Source organism: Salarias fasciatus, chromosome 23 (genome assembly GCF_902148845.1).
Source record: "Salarias fasciatus chromosome 23, fSalaFa1.1, whole genome shotgun sequence".
Lineage (NCBI taxonomy): Eukaryota > Metazoa > Chordata > Actinopteri > Blenniiformes > Blenniidae > Salarias > Salarias fasciatus.
This window is the reverse complement of record NC_043766.1, coordinates 6,958,784-6,978,064: the sequence shown is the minus strand read 5'-3', so window position 1 is coordinate 6,978,064 and position 19,281 is coordinate 6,958,784. Positions and strand designations below refer to the sequence as shown.

At 45.3% G+C, this 19,281-nt stretch overlaps 1 protein-coding gene across 1 annotated transcript; it reads right to left on the bottom strand.

The window, feature by feature from the left end:
* Positions 1-16,512: 16,512 nt before the first annotated feature.
* Positions 16,513-19,281, bottom strand: LOC115381997 (mucin-5AC-like). Its single transcript, XM_030083641.1, has 5 exons — positions 19,196-19,281; positions 18,657-18,767; positions 18,396-18,554; positions 18,194-18,277; positions 16,513-17,555 (listed from the first exon to the last, which is right to left on the bottom strand). Exons 1-5 carry the CDS (start codon positions 19,245-19,247, stop codon positions 16,513-16,515), a joined length of 1,449 nt encoding a protein of 482 aa, XP_029939501.1. The 5' UTR covers positions 19,248-19,281.

The following is a 19,281-nucleotide window of genomic DNA, read 5'->3' as shown; positions in this document are numbered from 1 at the left end:
AGTGACACCCCTTCATTTCATATTAACTAATGAACACTCATGCGAACGCATTGTATCAACCATTAAAGGTGCATTAAAGTTAGGGTAGACGATGTTGTCCAAAAGCACTTTTTATCATACTGAGTGAAATGCTCCTTGCTCCCTGGGAGAAGTCAATACATTATGTGGACGGAAAAAGGTGCAGAAAAAATCTGACAACTGTAGCGGCCACAGGACAGTAAAAACTCAGAACAATCGTAAGGCGCGGACCGCTCTTAAGAAACCAATCAAATCCCTTCGCCGTTCTACCAGCCCCCTGCACAAATATTTCAATGGCGTGCACTGGCCCTGGTTCAGTGCGTGCGCGCATTGCCAAAGCGCTCTGGGCGCTCGAGGCTCACGTGAAAAATAGAAGGAAGTGGAGCGGGCGCGCTGCGCTCCTATGTGCATTGTGTGTGGGCAGTCAGAAAGGTTAATAACATTGGAGGCGATCACAAACTCCGTGTGTGTGCCGCTTCCGCGGCGCTTCCACGTCCAGTGTGTTCGCTCCCAACAGCAGCTCCTCCAATGGGGTGGGAGCTGAGCTGAGCCTTGGGAGATGCTACATTTGTGCTACATGCTAGTTTTCCGAGATTGCTGACCCTAGCTTTGAGGAGTTTGCACATTTTATGCGAAACAGCAACCCCTGCAGGCCTCGGGCGGGCGTAATGCAGCTTAGTGAAAAACTCGTGCCTGTGGCTTTCGTGCACAGAAGAGAGGAACTCCTTCCTCGCTCTTTTAGTAGCGCTCGAGTAAGATTTAAGTTTCTTTTGCCTGGTGGAGTCTGTGCTGGAGTTGTGGCAGTGCTAGAAGCCAGTCTTTTCTTACTTTCTGGAAGATCCTGCTCAGTTGTTGCTCACTAAGCATCAGGCGGAGTAATGGCGGAGAAAACGAAACTTAACTCCATCAGGCCAGCCGGAGTGTGTATTACATCATTCCTTTCAAAAGCTCCCCCCAAAAATTCTGGTGCCGAACTGGCACTGCAGCTTTCAAGTGACAATTTAGCGCTGTTAGAGGTACTTGTAATGAATATGTCAGGGCACATTGTACACATCATTAAAAATGTGTAACATATTTATAGTGGAAAATAAGTATTTTAAAAGTTGAAAAACTCCTTAATGCACCTTTAAATTAACAATCCTTAATTTTTTATAGAAACAGTGTGATTAATAGCCTTGAACAAACAATGATTCATTGGTATCACAAAGCTACCTCTTTATTACAATAGCACAAGTAGTCTACAGTCAAAGTAATATGTAGTAGGAGAAAAACCTCATGAAGCGGTGGCATATCTAAAGTTTTAGTTTAAGTATTAAAGCAAAAGTGCTTTATTTGTGCTCATTGGGCAATTTAAACATGCAACAGTAGCTTAAAATGCAACACATATTCAACATCATGGGCGTGCAAGATAAAAACAAAACAAAACATCACAACATAGTGATGCTTTTAGAAAGTCTTTAAGTGCTCAGGTTTGAACTGAGGAGCTGGATAGCCCTCGGTACAAAAATAGCTTTGATCCACTGCATCCTGTAGTTAGGAGAGCCAAGTCTACATCTAAAAGGGAGCCACTGAGCAATACTGTCAGCACCGACAGTCAGTCGCACCAGCAGTGACCTGGAAGCATCCATTATTACTGGATCTTAGTGCTGCTTTCGACGCCGCTGATCACAACATACATCTTCAAAAGACCTGAAAAATGATTGAGAATGTCTGGGACTGCATTCAATTAGTTTTAAACTTATTTGCAAGATAGCTATTATACTGTGTCAATAGATCAGGGGTTGGCAACATGATCTGGCCTTTATTGTCTACCATTATTTGTCCAGGCAACTGACTTTAGGCTGCTGGGGAAGGGGTTCTCTTCTGTGTGCAGAAGAGAGAGGACAGAATTTGCCTAATCTCAGCTAAGTTTTTTTTTTACAGTGATCTAAACTATCCAATCTTGAACAATCAATGAATGGTTTCAGAAATGTGGTGGATAAAAACAGTTACTTGTATTTGTCATACACTGTTACTTATAGCTACTTTGTCAACTGCCTCACTCTGTGGAGTCAAAAGGATTAAACCCACATTAAAAAGCTGAATAATGAAATACCCAACAATAGCAGCCTGGAGTTAATGTGGTTATTTCTTTAATCACCAACTTTTTACACAAACTGCCTTTAAAGACAAGAATGTGTGTGAAATGTGGAAAGAAAATTCAAATAAAACTAGAACTGCAAGCAGTGCTGATAGGGGGCCAAGCCCCCCGCGCAACTCGGACCCCGGACTCAGTAGAGTCCGCAGAGGCTCTCCATGAGGGACCACGGGCTCGGGGCGGGCGTCAGAACATGAGCCGACGTCTAACCATCACCAGCAAGGCCCACGTCATGCTCACCATACATAGTGCAACTCTGATCAACTTTCGTGTCACTTGATGTCTCTGTTTATTATGCCCCCCCTTTGGCCAATTTTGACCAAAGTTAACACACAGCCTGTGGCTGACTTCAGACAGAAGTCAATTGAGTTCAATGTTGACAACTCTGAAGTTTTAACCTTACATAAATTACTATGAAGAGTAAATTATTTAGAGATCATGTTATTTGATCAGTGATGCTGCTGTGACACCTGAATTTCCCAGTCTGAGATTAATAAAATGACTCTCTAACTGTAACTATTGTTTCCCTACCCTCTTTCAGATACCAGGTTTCTACCATGAGTTGCTCCTTGGTATTTAGTCATGTCAGGTCACTGAGCAGACTTAAAGATTACTTTTAATATTGTCAGTGAAAAAAGACAGTATGACATTAGAAACACACATGCAGTTGTGAGTTTTACATGCACTTGTAAATAATATAATGTCATGGCTCTCTTGAGTTTCCAGCCATTTCTACAACCCTGATTTTTCTCTGATAGAGTGATTGGAACAGATACTTCTTTGTCACAAAATGATTCATGAGGTTTGGTTCTTTAATGACTTTATTATGGGTTAACAGAAAAAGTGTCCAAATCTTGCTGGGTCAAAAAAAATACTTTTATACAGTTAGTCCTTAAACTAAAGGATTACTAAGGAAGAAAAGCCTTCCAAAAGTTCTAAAGCATATGTAGCATACTTAAATAAGCCACTCATTCATAGGCGTTGCTAATCTGCATTCTGTCAATTCACACAGACAAGGCCTGCTTCCACCACAGATACTGCTCACAAACAGTAAACTCCACCGTGTGGCGACTATAGAGGGTTTTCTCGTCGCGTCATCAGGCGCGTCATCGACCTGGAAGTCGCCATCTTGGAGGTACTCTGTATCACAACAAAGCACGAGTCCTAAGGAAGATCCAGAGCATTATCAAGAAAAATGGTAAATTATTGCCGTGTCATTGGTTGTACCAATAGGTCAGACCGAGAAAAACATTTGGAATTATATAGACGTCGCCCTGCGACACATATACCCCGCCTTCGCCCACAGCAGCTGGGATCGGCTCCAGCCACCCGCGACCCCGATAAGCGGTAGAAAATGAATGAATGACTAGACTTCCAAAAGTTATAAAAAGCCAGGGTGACGAATGCCAAAAAACTATCAGAGGAACGGAGGCGCTTGTGGTTAGCAAAGCTTAACCAAGATCTACGAGGGAAAAATCTGGACAACATCCGAATTTGTTCGGAACATTTCTTGCCAGGTAAGTGAAACAGAGCGCAACAGTTTAAGCTCATTAATGACTTCATATTTTACTTTGATCATTCATAAACGTTTAGCTTCTACAGAAACTTGAATTTTTCTGTCCCTAGCCTTAAGAGATGTATTACTCCTGAAAAAAACAGTTTGTGCTAGATTTTTAAAGTATTTTATGTAAAAAAAAAAAAACATATTTCAGCTATCACACTATTTGTAACCATCAGCTTGGTAATATTTGCATTTTAATCAATTATTTAGAACCCCAACCCCTACAAAAGTGCTGGTCCCCAGTGAGGGTCCAGGAGGTGGGAGCCAACTCCTACGGATCTTTACCACCAATAAACCGTAGCGTCTCGAAATATCGGGCTTTCTCTTGTAACCCAAGTCCTTCACGATATTCCTGTGCTTCTTCAGTCCGTTTTGATGAGCTTTCGACATGGCTGAACGCACTCAAATTGTTCCATAACACACAATCGCGACTACTGTCAGTATGATTGTTTACACTGAGTATCTCCAATATGGCGGCGCAGTGAGGGTACCGCCCAAATCATGACGTCGGTGAAAACCCTCTATTGGTTACTACACCTTTATTGGTTACTACACCTAACATGAACTATGCCTGTTTATTCCCCTGTTTTGGAGTGATTTAGGAGCAGAGGTGGGTGTGGCCTATGTCACATGATGCCACTGTATTCAGGGACCACGTTGCTATAGAGTGAAGATGTGATTTAAAATGTGAAAGTAACAGGTCAAAATGCGTTTTTATGAGATATAGTGCCACCTAGTGACCAACTTTCGCCAAATTTAGCTCATCGACCCACAGTCAGACTGTATCTGCCAATTTTCACACGGATCGGACAAAACCCCAAGGACAAGTTCGAAAAAATATGTTTTTCAGTTGTTGAGATCTAGCAAAAAAATCTTAAGCGGAAATGGGCGTGGCCTAGCCCAGGTGATTCAGTGCTACTCAGGGAATCTGAGGATATACTTTTGAATGTGCAACATACGGTTTGGGAGTTATAGCCCAAAACGGGTCATAGCGCCACCTAGTGGAGTTGACACACCAATTTTTTTAGGGATCATCTGTGTGCTCTTCTAAACATACCATGTGAATTTCACAGTCCTCAGTATAATAATTGTGCTGAAAAAATGTTTGATATTTGTGTACTAGCTGTATTATTAAGCCATGCCCACTTTGACCAATCATGATATACTTCAAGATATTGCCTCAGGAAAAAAAATAGGGTCACACTTACCAGGTTTTGTAAAAATCAATCATGCTGTTTAAGAGATATACATTTTTCATCTATAGAGCGCCACCTAGTGGCCAATGTTCACCAAAATGGACTGATAGACCCACAGTCACATGGCAACCAAGGATCTCGGGTTGGCTCTCCCTCTGGGGTGGGGCTGGGCTCCCAGCTGTTTGGCCTGGAGGCTTCAGCCTCCGCCCAGTCCCGGTCTGGTGGCCGGCTGTGCCGGGGCCTGGTGCCCTGTGCCCCTGCCCCTCCTGCGGGCCGCTCCATGCCCGGGGCGCTCCTCTCTGTGTCCCTTCTCTGGTGTCCCCTGGGGGGGCTGCGGTCTTGTCTGGGAGGGTCCCCGCATTTCAGAATATTTGTTTCAGTTGTTTTCTTCACAATCCCTCCCCCTGATGGCCTCTGATCAGTTTTGATGCCAACTTTCACTGAGTCTTAGCCTCAGATTTTGAGAAAGGGAATATAGTTTTTTATTTCATACGGCAGTAATATTTCTTGCTCTTAAATCACATGAGATGTTATCTCTGTTGCGAGTTTTCCTAGAATAATTGTACGATAAAAAGTTGTTTTATGAGTAACCTTATTGTCTTCAACTTTTTATTTTCACAAAATGATATTTGAAAAGTAGAAAAATAGGGGTCGTCTTATAATCAGAGTCGTCCTATAGTTGGGCCAATATGGTAAGTAAAAATTATTTGTTATTAACAGTAGTTATTTGCATGTAGTAACTATTTAGATGGCCGCATGGTGGCAGAATGATGCCATGCACATCATGCATGTCAGGTTAATTGGTCACCCTATGTGAGTGTGAATGCTGTATGTCCCTCCGGCCTCGCCCACAGCAGCTTGGAAGCGGCAGAAAATGGATGTATGGATGGAACTCTTTAGATATGGCAATATTGTATATTCCACATATCACTGAAGTTATTGTTATATTTTTGAATTCTCATAACAATAATAAAAGAGCTTGTCTTTTAACTGCGTAAACTGCATTATAAAATTATGTTTGGCTACCTCTGCTGGAGAATGCCCAGATAAGAGTTACAGAGAGGAATAGCCTCATCATGATGACTTACAGCAGAGTCTTCCTGAAGGCTGAATTTGTTTCTAATGAGTTTTACTTGGCTTTTTATATTCTTCAGGTGAATTAATTGAACACATATTCATGAACCTAAATCACTAGGTGTGTTTTCCATTCTTACAGCATGAGACTCTCCCCATTTGACTCAGTGGAGGAATCACCTCACCCCACCCCCCCCCCCTTTTTTTTCTGTCAATTAGAATGTTCCTCACATGAAACACTGAAGGCATGCCTCTTTGTTAAATAACAGTTGGTTGACTTTGTGTGCTCATTTAACAATGAATTGTTAACCTCCCTTTATATTCCCTTTATATTTTCATTTTACAGCTGAATCATTGCATGTCAGCTATTAAGGATTACAGGATTACTATTGCAACAACACATCATCAGTAGGGTAAAATTAATAGTTACTGGGCGTAACTCCAGTTCTACGAGTAAGTGTGTGCCTGCCTACAGGCTTCGCACCTGCCCGACTCCCACGTCTCAGGTGAAAGGTGGAAGGTGAAAGATGGCGGCGCCAGCAGTGTGCATGGCATTCCGCCTGTCTGCATTGTGGCTAATACTGGCTTTAATTTGCAAGGATGTTTCATCCCTTCTTGTGTATGATCGCCAGGCTCTACTCGACATCGAAGCATCTTATGATCTATTTAAAAGACAGAATATACATGGAGATCATACAGATCCTTTTCCTCCCTTCCTCTCTGCGATACCGGAGTACCTATGCCGCGCACCTCTGGTGCCTCCCCGGAGACGCCCCAGAAAGCGAGGGAAGCGCAGCGGTGTTTTGGTGCGGATGAGGGCTTACCTCCGTGCCTCGTGTGGATCCGGTTGTGGTAGATCTGTTGATCTTTCTGGCGGCTTGTGCCTATCTTTGTCGGACTTCCCGATCCCGAGGAGGCGGTGGATCTACCCCGTTGCACCCGCTGACGATGCCGTAGCGGCGGCTTGGCTGCCAGTTCCGGCCGCGGAGTTTTTTCCCCGGCGTCTTCGCCCTGCTGGACGCGGCATGGACCATGGGAACCTCCGCTCGCTGTCACACGTCAGGCCTCCAGGAAACAGCGCCAACCTCGTTCTTCAGCTCGCTTTGATCAACGCCAGATCGGTGGCAAACAAATCATTCTTATTAAATGATTTCCTCACATCAAGGGACCTGGACTTTATGTTTCTAACGGAGACGTGGCTCAGTGCTGGTGAGTGCTTGGCGTTTTCAGAACTTCTTCCTCCTGGCTGTTCCTTCTTTAGCACTCCCCACGCCACTGGGAAAGGTGAAGAACTAGCCACCGTTTTTAAATCAAAATTTCCCTGTCACGAGTCACCGTCGAAAGTATTCTCCAGCTTTGAACTGCAACTTTTTCAACTAAAATTGACCGTCCCCGTGCTGTGCGCGCTTGTGTACCGCCCACCGAAGTTTAATAAGAGCTTTATCAGTGACTTCTTGGACTTTTTGACCGGGCTTGCTCTTATTTCCGATCGTTTTTTAATTATTGGTGATTTTAACATTCACGTCTGTTGTCAGTCTAAACAAATGGTTAAGGAGTTTTTAAATGTATTAGAATCGTTTAATCTCACCCAGTCAGTGTCCTGCCCTACGCATGAAAAGGGCCACACTCTGGACCTTGTTCTGTCATATGGGCTGAATGTTTGTGTTGAAGAAATCTGTGAAACTTGCATATCGGATCATTTTCCTGTTTTGTTTACCGTTACTTTGCCCTGCTCTAATGTTAAACAAAATATCCCTGCGTGTCAAAGACGCTCTGTGGACTCACTGACAGCAGCGCATTTTTCTACTGCTTTTATTGCTCAGGAGGCTGAACTCCTAAACGTGGACTGTTCAATGGATGAGCTCATGAATTTGTTTGATGTTACCTGTACTGGGATCCTTGATCTTGTCGCTCCTTTAAAAGCCAGACGGCCAAAGCTGGCTGGGGAACCCTGGCTTAATGACACTACTCGTGCGCTCCGACGCAACTGCCGTCAAGCTGAGAGAAAGTGGAAAAAAGATAGGCTGCACGTTTCCTTGGAAATGCTCAGGAACTGTCTTTCGGAATATCAGCGAGCTGTTAAAGCTGCAAAGTCGGAATACATGTGTAATCTTATATCCAACAATAGTCACAGGCCACAGGTCCTATTTAATGTTTTGAATAGGCTGGTTAACCCTGTTGCTTCTAATGGTATTGTTCCAAGCACCACGCTGTGTGAAAAGTTTTGCTCCTTTTTTACTGAAAAAATTGTAAATATCAGGTCTCAATGTACTTTTGCTGGTTCTGTTTTAGATACTGGGTGTTCCCTTGATTCTGTGCCTCTCAGTCTTTTTGAGCCTGTGTTTTTGTCAGAACTCTCTCAAGTGGTCCAAAGCCTAAAACCATCTGACTGTCCACTTGACAGTCTCCCCCCAAAACTTTTAAAATCTGTTTTTGATGTGATCGGGCCCTTCATCCTGAAGCTGATAAATACTTCATTGAGCTCAGGCTGTGTTCCTGATGTTTTTAAACATGCTGTCGTTCAGCCCCTCCTAAAAAAGCACAGCTTGGATCCTTCAGTGTTGTCTAACTATAGGCCAATCTCGAAGTTGCCTTTTCTGTCGAAGGTTTTAGAAAAAGCTGTGCTTTCTCAGCTGCAGTGTCACTTGAATTTAAACAAAATTGCAGAAAAATTTCAATCTGGTTTTAAATCATGCCATAGCACAGAAACGGCATTGATAAAAATTTTTAATGATCTGCTTTTAACAATGGACTCTGGTCAGCCAGCTGTCCTGGTGCTTTTAGATCTCACTGCAGCCTTTGATACCGTGGACCATGAGATTTTATTATTGCGGCTGGAATCATGTGTTGGAATAAAAGGCACTGCTTTGGATTGGTTCAGGTCATATCTTACTGGGAGACAGTTCTCTGTAAACGTTGGCTCTTTTTCATCAGCCAAAGCTAGGCTTACGTGTGGAGTTCCCCAGGGCTTTATACTGGGTCTGACTTTGTTTTCTTTATATTTGTTGCCACTTGGCTCAATTTTTAGAAAACATCAAATTTCCTTTCATTGTTTTGCTGATGATATACAGATCTACATGCCGCTTACATCTGAAAGTGGTTCATCCCAGTCTCTTCAAAATTGCCTGAAGAAAGTGAAAGACTGGCTGAAATGTAATTTTCTGAACCTAAATGAGAACAAAACTGAAGTAATTGTGTTTGGTGAACCTGTTCCTGCCTTTGACCTCGGAGTTCCTCACAGTTCTTGTGTAAAGAACCTCGGCGTCATCATCGACAGTTCTTTTAAACCAGAGAAGCAAATCAGTGCTGTGGTGAAAGCGAGCTTCTTCCAGCTGCGACTGATCACCAAAGTGAAATCTTACTTGCCCTCTGACCAGTTGGAAAAATTAATTCATACATTCATTACGGCGCGTCTGGATTATTGTAATTCCCTGTATTATGGTCTGGATGCTTCATCCATTCGTCGCCTACAACTGGTACAGAATGCCGCTGCTCGCCTCCTCACAGGGAGAAGGCGCTTCGATCATGTTACTCCTGCGCTTCAGTCACTTCATTGGCTCCCTGTGTCTTTTAGAATTCAATTTAAAATTGTACTGCTTGTATTTAAATCTTTGAATGGTCTGGCCCCTGAGTATTTGTCTGAAATGTTGTGTTTGTATGCTCCTGTAAGAGCACTGCGGTCATGTGACCAGCTGCTCTTAACCTGTCCCCGATCGAGACTGAAAACAAGAGGTGACAGGGCATTTGCGGTCGCTGGACCTAAACTCTGGAATGAGCTCCCTCTGAACATTCATTCTGCTTCATCTGTCGAGTGTTTTAAGTCTTTGTTAAAAACACATTTATTTGCTCTGGCGTTCAACACAAGCTGAGCTGGACATTTTTGTAAGTTATTGTTTTTAAACTTTTGTATTTTTTCTATTGTTTTTTTTTATGGTGTCATCAACATGTGCAGCACTTTGGGCAGAGTTTTCTGCATTTTAAATGTGCTATAGAAATAAACCGTGACCTTGACCTTAACCTTGACCTTCGCTAGTGGCACTCCCCTTGGTGCAGCCAATCAACTGAGACAACAAAAGCTCGACGCACCAATCCCCGCCACCCGATGGCGCAGCTCCACGCCCCGCCGAGGGTATACGCTGAGCTGGAGGCAGCCATTCTCCCTTCTTCTGAATCAGCCAAGTGAGCAGACAGGTGGGCCAGCAGGTCGGCGGGCACGCACTTACTCGTAGAACTGGAGTTACGTCCAGTAACTATTAATTCTACTTCGTAAGTGATTCCGCGACGTGAACAAGCATCGTCACAGCGATGCACACACACGCTGGCCGGGGCAAGCCACAGCGGAAGGCGGGGAACCCCTGGTCCGCGACCCACACATGGGAAGCGGCAGCCAGGCTAGAGAATCCAATACGGCAAGCAGCAGAACTCCTGTTCCTGCTAAGCACCGTTGCAGTCATAACATCTGCGTGCCGTGGCGAAACCAGGTGGCAGGTGGGGAAATCCCTGGTCCGCGGACCCACTCGGGACGCGGCAGACCGAACTCGCGTTGTCGCTGAAACCCAACATGGCCACAGAGTCCGTGCACATATCCAACAGATATGAACGCACAAAAGTGGACGCAGAGGCCCAGGAGGCAGCCTGGCAGATTTCACTCACCATGACCCCTCTGCACAGGGCCGCAGAGGCAGCCACACGCCATGTGGAATGAGCACAAATCACTGCTGGTGGCGAGAGATTCTGGGACACGTAAGCAGCTGCAATAGTGCCGTCCATCCAGTGGGCGAGAGGCTGAGAGGTCAGCGGGGCTCCACGCCCCCCGGCTCCAAACCTCACAAACAGCTGGTCCGTGGTGCGAAAGCCAGCTGTGCACTGGACATAATAACGCAGGGCCCTGACTGGGCACAGCAACCGCAGCTGTGGGTCATCCTCAGATGATCCAGGCAGGGAGCTAAGCGTTCTGATCCGGATCACTCTCGACCGGAAGTCCGAAGTGATCACCTTGGAATGAAAGGCTGGGTTAGGCCAGAGATGCACGAGTCCCCCATCCTGGCTGAACACCATGCAGGATGGGTGGACCGACAAGGCGCAGAGATCCCCAACTCTTTTGGCGGATGCTAGCTCCAACAAGATGGCAACCTTGAAGGAGAGGAAGCGGTCCTCCGCCTGCTCCAAAGGCTCGGGGGGGGGGGGGGGGGGGGGGGGGGGGGGGGGGCATCCCTTAAGATCCTCCAACACAATGTGGAGGTCCCACAGGGAGACCACATGCCTGGGGGGTGGCCGTAGCCGACACGCCCCGCGCAGAAACCGCTTCACCAGCGGGTGACTGCGTGCAGAGAAGCGGCCGAAGCCGTCGTAACCCGCTATAATGGCCGATGCAAACACCGCAGTGAGGATGCAGTGTGGCCGCCATCCAGCAGGGGCAGGATCTGGAGGAACTCCATGGAATCCCAGGCACCGCCCACCGCAGGGTGGTCTAGGGTGCCTCCCCATCCTGCGAGAGACGCATCCGTGAACACCTCGACGTTCATGCGATATGCAGCCCTTGGGAACTCCTTGCATATGAGAGCAGGATCCATCCAGAAAAGGAGATCCTGGCGTGCCCGGGGCGGGATCGAGACCTTTCTGCATCCGTCCCGCTGGCCCAAGCAGCGGAGGCGTGCAAACCACCGTTGCAGCCTGCGCATGTGTAGAAGGCCCAACTGTACCACTGGGTGGGCCGCGGCCATTAAACCCAGGACGGTCCTGACCAAACGGACCCTGACCAGAGGTGTGGTCACTGCAGACCTCAGGGCCGAGAGGAGGGAGGCTCGCCTGTCTGCAGAGAGTGGGGCCGTCATAGAGAGCGTGTCCAGCTACAAACCCAGATAAGCCATGTGCTGAGCTGGGGTGAGCGCGCTCTTGTCTCGGTTCACCAAGAACCCCAGGAGTTCCCCAGGAGGTGTTTGACCGTCAGCATGCGGAACCTCCTGGTGGCTATGTGAGTGTTGAGGACCCGCAGGTCCAGGATGGGTCTCATGCCTCCACTCTTCTTGGAAACCAAGAAGTTGGGGGAATAAAAGCCTCAGTGTGCTCCCTCCACACTCAGTTCCGTAACCGCGCCCTGGTGGAGGAGCGAGGACACTTCTGCTTCAGGAGCGGCCGCCCCACAGGGCATGTGAGCCGCATATGAAGAATCCCATTGAAGAGAGGCGGGCGACAGGTGAACTGCAGGGTAAAGCCGCTTCTCAGTGTCCTGGACAACCAGGGAGAAAGCTGTCTCAACATAGCACACCACGTCCGAAGTGGAGTGTGAGTGGCTGTACCACAGCCTGAGGGGATGGCCCGCCTGTTCTCCTGGCCTCAGGAGATGGGGGCCCCCGGCGAAAGGGCTGTGGAGGGGGTGTCCCATGAAAGAGCGTGGGTGGCCACTTCGGGACCGCGAACCAGCGCTTTGATGGGGACAAACCCGGTGGAGGTGGCGTGATCCTGAAGTTCTCTCGCTGCTGACCTCGGTGATGATGCCGGGGCCAGGACGCTCATCAGCGGGAACCCGGGCTGGCACAGCTCCTCCGCTCTGACACTTCGCTGTGCTGACACAGGCGGAAGCCAGTGGAAAAAACAGTTTCGAGCATTTGCGAGGTATCGGCGGGATCTCGATCGTGCTTCTTCTGCGCGTAGCGCACGGTGGGTGAGCCAGCGGCCTTAGCTCGCTGCTGTGACCCGCTTCCACGGCCGCAGCACGGCGATGAGGGGGCGTCCCATGAAGGAGCGTGGGTGGCCGCTTCGGGGTCGTGGACCAGCGCTTTGTTGGAGACTGTTACAGCTGCTGCCTTCAGTGTCAGGGTCTGATCATGTTTGTCTCCCTCAGGTGTCCAGTTGGGGCATTTTTCCTTTCTTTCTCCAGCCCTTCAGCCAAGACCTCACCTTTCCAGCCAGCAGCCATCCTGGACACCTGTCTTCAATTATCCCATCAGCCGATCATCCAATCAGCCTCCAGTCCTGCCCATATATATATATAGCATTGCACCCTGTGTTTGGGCTGGTGGTCTGTGTGAGAGGGAGAGATCACTTCATCTTTTGGAGAGCCTTTTTGACGCTTTGACTAAAGTTTGAGACTTCTTGTTTTTGCCCTCCTTAATCAAACTATTGTTTGATTGCTTATTTTTGTTAAAACCTACCTGTCCCCACCTAGTGTGTTTTGTAGTCAACCCCATTCTCTGTATTGTCTTCTTCCTTGGAGAAGGGCTCCAGGTAAGACACCCCGGGGTCTACATTCAGCATGTAGGTGACTTTCTGTCTATACACACTAGGTAAGCGTGGGCGGCTGCCACGATCTTCTGTAGCAGGCAGGTAAGGTTTAGGCTGAGTTAGTTAGTTAGGGCTCGTCACTGGTTAAGATAGTTAGGGTCACAAGGTCGAGGTGTAGGGGAAGTTTAGGGTTTTGTGTTTAGTGGCACCGCCCACAGGGCCCTTCTCCTGAGTCCTCCTGACCTCCGTTAGCTCTCCCCCATTTTTTCTTTTTGCCAGCTTTTTGTTTAAAGCCTGCTGGTTGAGTGCTGGCCTTATTTTTGTTGTACTTGTAAATTTGTTTGTAACACTGCTGCTGTTTAAATGTATCCTTTGTTACATAAATTCCCCTTTTCCCTTGGAAAAGGCCACCCAAGTTCTTTTGTGTTGTGTACCTGGTTTTGCCCACTCACCACCTGAAGCCTATTTACATCAGCCCAGTAGGCCTGCGCAAAAGCGTTGCGTTTCCCCCCCGCTCCTAGCTTGGCCATCTTTAACATCTTAAGGGGGGGACGTAACAGAGACAAACCCGGCGGAGGTGGCATGATCCCGAAGTTTCTTGGGCCGCTGACCTCGGTGATAATGCCAGGGCCGGGACGCTGCGTGTAGCGCATGGCGGGTGAGCCAGCGGTCACTACGCTACGCGCAGCAGCTCATTGGCGGGAGTGGGAGGAGCTTCTGTGCCCTGTCTTCATGTTGACAATGGCGGATCCCATTGAGACACTGGCTTGGATTTATTTAATAAAGAAAAGCCAGAAAACAGCGGCGTTCGTAATTTGGCGAATTTTACTATTTGCTCCAGGAGCTGCGTGACGATGAGGTTTGCTTTCAGCGGTACTCCCGCCTCTCCCAGGCCCAGTTTGATGACCTTCTGGCCCGCATCAGCACATCACAAGAAGGGACGTCTTCCCCAGAGTGCTCATCTGTGATTGGATGACGCTCCGCATTGACGCTTCCAAAGTTCAATTTTCCCAACTTCAGGCGTTGACGCCTGTAATGCGTGACGCATGTGACGCGCGTCGCCAACGCTCGAAAAGCGAAGCTCGAAAAGCACCTGACGCACGTTAGCTCCGTTGAAGCTCGTCCACCATAGACTTTGAATGTAAAGGCAATGCCCGTGACGCTTGCAACGCGTCTGGTGTGAACGCACCATTAATGTCTCAAGTGATGCTGAGGAAGAAGAAGGGAGAATGGCTGCGTCCAGCTCAGGGTATGCCCTCGGCGGGGCGTGGAGCTGCGCCATCAGGGATTAGTGTGTCAAGCTTTTGTTGTCTCAGTTGATTGGCTGCGCCAAGGGGAGTGCCACTAGCGAAGCCCGTAAGCTAAGCACTTACGAAGTAGAACTAACCTGTCTCACAGCAGTCTAATCCCAGCTCACGTTCCCTATTAGTGGGTGAACAATCCAATGCTTGGTGAATTCTGCTTCACAATGATAGGAAGAGCCGACATGGAAGAATCCAAAAAGCAGCCTCACTATGAATGCTGGGCCGCCACAAGCCAGTTATCCCTGTGGTAACTTTTTTCCATGGATATATATACCTATACAGTTACCGAAATTACAAGTGTTCATTATGTCTGGGAATATGAAAATGCTCTCTGAATAACTGTTACATTGATGGGGACAATGAGATATAGCCACTAGATTTTCAGGTCCAGTTACGTGTGTTTTTTTTTTTCACATTTACGTACATAACAGAAACTATTACAAAACTTTTTTTGTTGTCTTTATTATTGTGAAAGACACTCCCAATCTCTTTTGTTACAAGACCTGTTATTTAACTGCACCCTGAAAATCTTTACATTTAAATGTACGTCAGCTGACAACAATAAATAGCCTCCTGTCTTTTAATAATTGTTGTGTTTGCATGTATGATGGACTAAACATTTTGATAAAATTTGTATTAACTGTTAGCATTTTAATTTTTCTCAAAATTTAATACATTCTCACCATCAATATAAAAATCCAGAGTGAGAATGTCCATGTTTGAAACATCACATTCAACACCTTTTTTTTTTTTTTTTTTTTAACTAAGGCTTTAAACGGATGTCCCCTTGTAATAATTTAGAGTATTCAGGTACTCATTTCTATATCTTTGTAATGTAAAGGCAATGGATGGATGTGGGCAGATAGGTGGGTGTCATTCTTTTGTTAATTTGTCTTTGATCAAAAACATGTATTCAAATGATACACACTCTGGCACATTGAAAAATGCGACCTTCGAATTTTCATGGTCCGTTATTAAACAGTCCGCTCTCCCATGTGTGACATGGTTGACAATTGTGGAGTAGGTGGCATTGTTGAGCTGTGAAAAAACACCAGGGTTTTACCACATTTCTGTATTATTAGACAAGTTACACAAATCAGCTGGATGTATTTTTAAGGAATATCAAGAGAATGAGGGCTGAGGTCTTGTTGAGACGTAGGCTATTGACGCTTCTAAATCAAGAACACACACACAGACACACACACACACACACACACACACACACACACACACACACACACACACACACACACACACACACACAAAAGATTATTTCATTTGTTTTTAAATCCCTGGATGGTTTCAATTCAATTCACTTCTGCTTTATTTGTAAAGTGCCAATTACATGACACTTTTACAGAGAAAACCCAACAGATCCACATGAGCAAGCATAGATTCTGTTACCTAAGTCTTGGTTAAGCTACCACTTGAAGCGGTATGTTGTCTACTATACACAGTGCACATCACCATGAATGTCTTAAGGGAAATCGGACCAATAATTTGTGAGGCAGCAAATCCTGTTTTGGTTATGAGTTTGGTCACAATTGTTTTCTGCATTGCAAAGTGTCACTGTTTTTGAAATGCACTATTTGTTGCCTCTTTTAATCCATTGTGCCTTTATGCACAAAAAGACTTTGAAAATACCTTTGTGAAAGTGAGAAACAGAAAGTGATGTCATATCAAATTGCAGATGTAGCTTTATTGATTGAGCGAGGAAATGACAACAGCAAGTAGGTTATTAGATCAAAACAATATGAAAAGTCAGATTGGCTAGATTCAGTGAACTTGATTTGTATCCCGTTGAAGTAATTAGCATTTACTTAAATATTTTGTTGAGAGAAGAAATCAGATAGTAAAATAAGTTAACAACTATAATGTTAAAGTGAGCCTGATTACATGAGTTAAATTTGTCTAAAACTCTAAAAACAGTGAAAAGGCATATACTTTGCAGAAGTGTCAGCATGGTGATGGAGACATCATCCCAGCTGCTGTATGGCCTTATTCATCATTAATCAATGATTCATCAAAGCTGGCATCAGCACCGTAACCAATGTCAGGCGCCACATAATTGTAGTAGTCGGGCAGAAAGTGTTGGTGGTGGTCATTCAGCAGCTGTTGCAGTTGGTAGAGAGCCAGTTGTTGTGGGTGGAAGAGCTGCAGAAGGTGCTGTTGCCCACTGAGAGAAAGATTGATTTGATGGAGCACCATCTGGTGGTAGTTTACAAGCAGACATTGCTGGTAGTACAGTGGCAATTGCTGGTGGTGGTAAATTGGTAGTTCTTCCTGTTGAAGCACCAGCTGATGGTGGTAGTCAATCAACTGGAGATACAGTTGGAAAATCACCAGTTGCTGTTGCTGGACCAGCTGATTTTTTAGCTGGAGTGACAGTAGCCGTGTCTCTTGCAGCAAAGCTTTTATTTGAGCTAACACTTCACGTGACACGGGTTGAGCGGTTGTTGATTCAGCATCAACAGTCGGAGGTGCATGAGGAATTGCAGTTGTAGCTGGCTCAGACGTGGTTGTTGTCGGCTCAGGAGTGGTTGTAGTCGGCTCAGGAGTGGTTGTAGTCGGCTCAGGAGTGGTTGTAGTCGGCTCAGACGTGGTTGTTGTAGGCTCAGGAGTGGTTGTAGTTGGCTCAGGAGTGGTTGTAGTCGGCTCAGGAGTGGTTGTAGTCGGCTCAGGAGTGGTTGTAGTCGGCTCAGACGTGGTTGTTGTAGGCTCAGGAGTGGTTGTAGTCGGCTCAGGAGTGGTTGTAGTTGGCTCAGGAGTGGTTGTAGTCGGCTCAGGAGTGGTTGTAGTCGGCTCAGGAGTGGTTGTAGTCGGCTCAGGAGTGGTTGTAGTCGGCTCAGGAGTGGTTGTGGTTGTTGTTGTGGTTGTGGTTGGGGCAGGTGTAGTTGTTGTGGTAAAAAGGAAACAGGATGGTGTGAACAGAACTGTCCCCACTTCTTCCAGGAACGGCACAATTCTGATGTCATTAGCAATGTCACACACATTTGAGGTTCCACAGCCAGCAACAGTGATCCTTTCACGATCCTTCAATACTGTGGATGAAAAGGTTACATTTTAATTTCAAATGATTTTTTGATGTCGTCATGATATAGCAGTAAGTCAGACCATTGTTAGACAGGTTAGTTTTACCCAACTGATGATGTGTTGTTGCGATAGTAATCCTGCTCAATAGCAATAACTGTTTTGTAAACTGCTAATGTTGTTGAGGCAGCTGTAGCTAGAGTGGAAAAGTAGTTGTCTCTCAATTGTGGTGTTGGTTCCAAACCCCCCGTGTGAACTTGACTGACTGTGTAAAGTGTTATATCAGTTTAGTCCATTACCATAATCATTACATTTCTGTAATCTTGATCAATGATTTTAAGTCCTGACACTCATGAAACATGATTAATTTTTATTTTGGCAATATTAGAAATACTGACAAAATGGTTTCCCTTTTTATGTCTACAAGGCTCATCTCATCAGTATTTGTATGACTGAATTACGGGATGGAGATCGTATCATCTTAAAGAATTTAGTTTTTATGTTATTTATATCTGGATTCAAAATTAACCCAACTTTGCAGTCAATGAAGAAAAGGATATTCAAGTATAATGTCAACAGGCTGGAGTACTGTGAGAACGCAAAACAGACTGAGAGATATATAAAAAGAAAGTACAATATAAATACTGACTTTCCGACTGAAAGCAGGTGTCCTCCTCTCCTTTACAGTTCACTGAGCCACACTGTATTCCATTATTTTCTGGAGCATCAGGGACTGAAACAAAACACATGAAAACACTGAGTGAATATTTCAACCTTTTCACTTTGAAGGTATTTCAGAATATTTGTTTTTGTTTTTTTCTTCACAATCCCTCTGATCAAAATATACTTACAAGTAAGAGTATTCAAGTTGCAATCATCCACGTCACAGCAATCAGCAAGTGCAACTGTGTATAACCCATCTACGTTGGCAGCAATCGTCTGTGGGCCTGTGGTTGGGCAAACAGTGGGAGTTGCACAGTCCCTGTAGATTCTCTGTGTTCCATTTGTTTCTGTTGGCAAAACACAGTAGAGTGAATTTCATGGAACACACACTTTTTTTTTAATACATGTAGTTCAGTGAAAATGAAAAGATGACAAGAAGAAAAGAATACCTCTGATGAATGCATTGAAACAGATTTCGCCTTGTCCACATTCAATTGTCTGTCCAAATGCACAGTCCAGATCATTGACATCAGTGCATACATGACAACGGACTGCTCCAGCTGTAAAGGGAACAAACATTAAAAAAGCATTAATTTTGAAAAAATGTGAAATCAGTGAAATCACTGAAGATCCTTTATGTCGAAAGCTTTTATCATAACAAGACTGATATTTAACAATTAGGGTTTTTTTCCCCCTGGTTTTACATCTGTATTTACTTAGTTGTCAGGATTTTATTTTATTTTTTCTTGTATTGGAGATTAGTAACAAATTATTGTTCAGTATTTTTTTTCTTTTAATCTGTCAGTTTTCAAAAAAAAATTAAAAATTATTTGCAGATAATAACTGTTTAGATCCCAGTACAAGTTGTAATAAGCATTTAGTTTATCTTTCTTTTAATGTTGCTGAATTCTATCCTCTCCAATGACAGTAGTAAAAGAGCCTGTCTTTTACCTGCAATAACTGAATTATAAAAATTAAGTTTGGCTACCTGTGCTGAAGAATGCCCAGATGAGAGTCAGAGAGAGGAATAGCTTCATCATGATGATCAGGAGTTTACAGCAGAGTCTTCCTGAA

Coding starts and splice junctions, on each gene's coding strand:
- LOC115381997 (XM_030083641.1), bottom strand. CDS start 19,247: ATGATGAAGCTATTCCTCTCTCTGACTCTCATCTGGGCATTCTTCAGC. Junction 18,278..18,395: donor CAACTTGAATACTCTTACTT/GTAAGTATATTT, acceptor GTTTTGTTTCAG/TCCCTGATGCTCCAGAAAAT. Junction 17,556..18,193: donor CACCTGCTTTCAGTCGGAAA/GTCAGTATTTAT, acceptor TTTCATCCACAG/TATTGAAGGATCGTGAAAGG.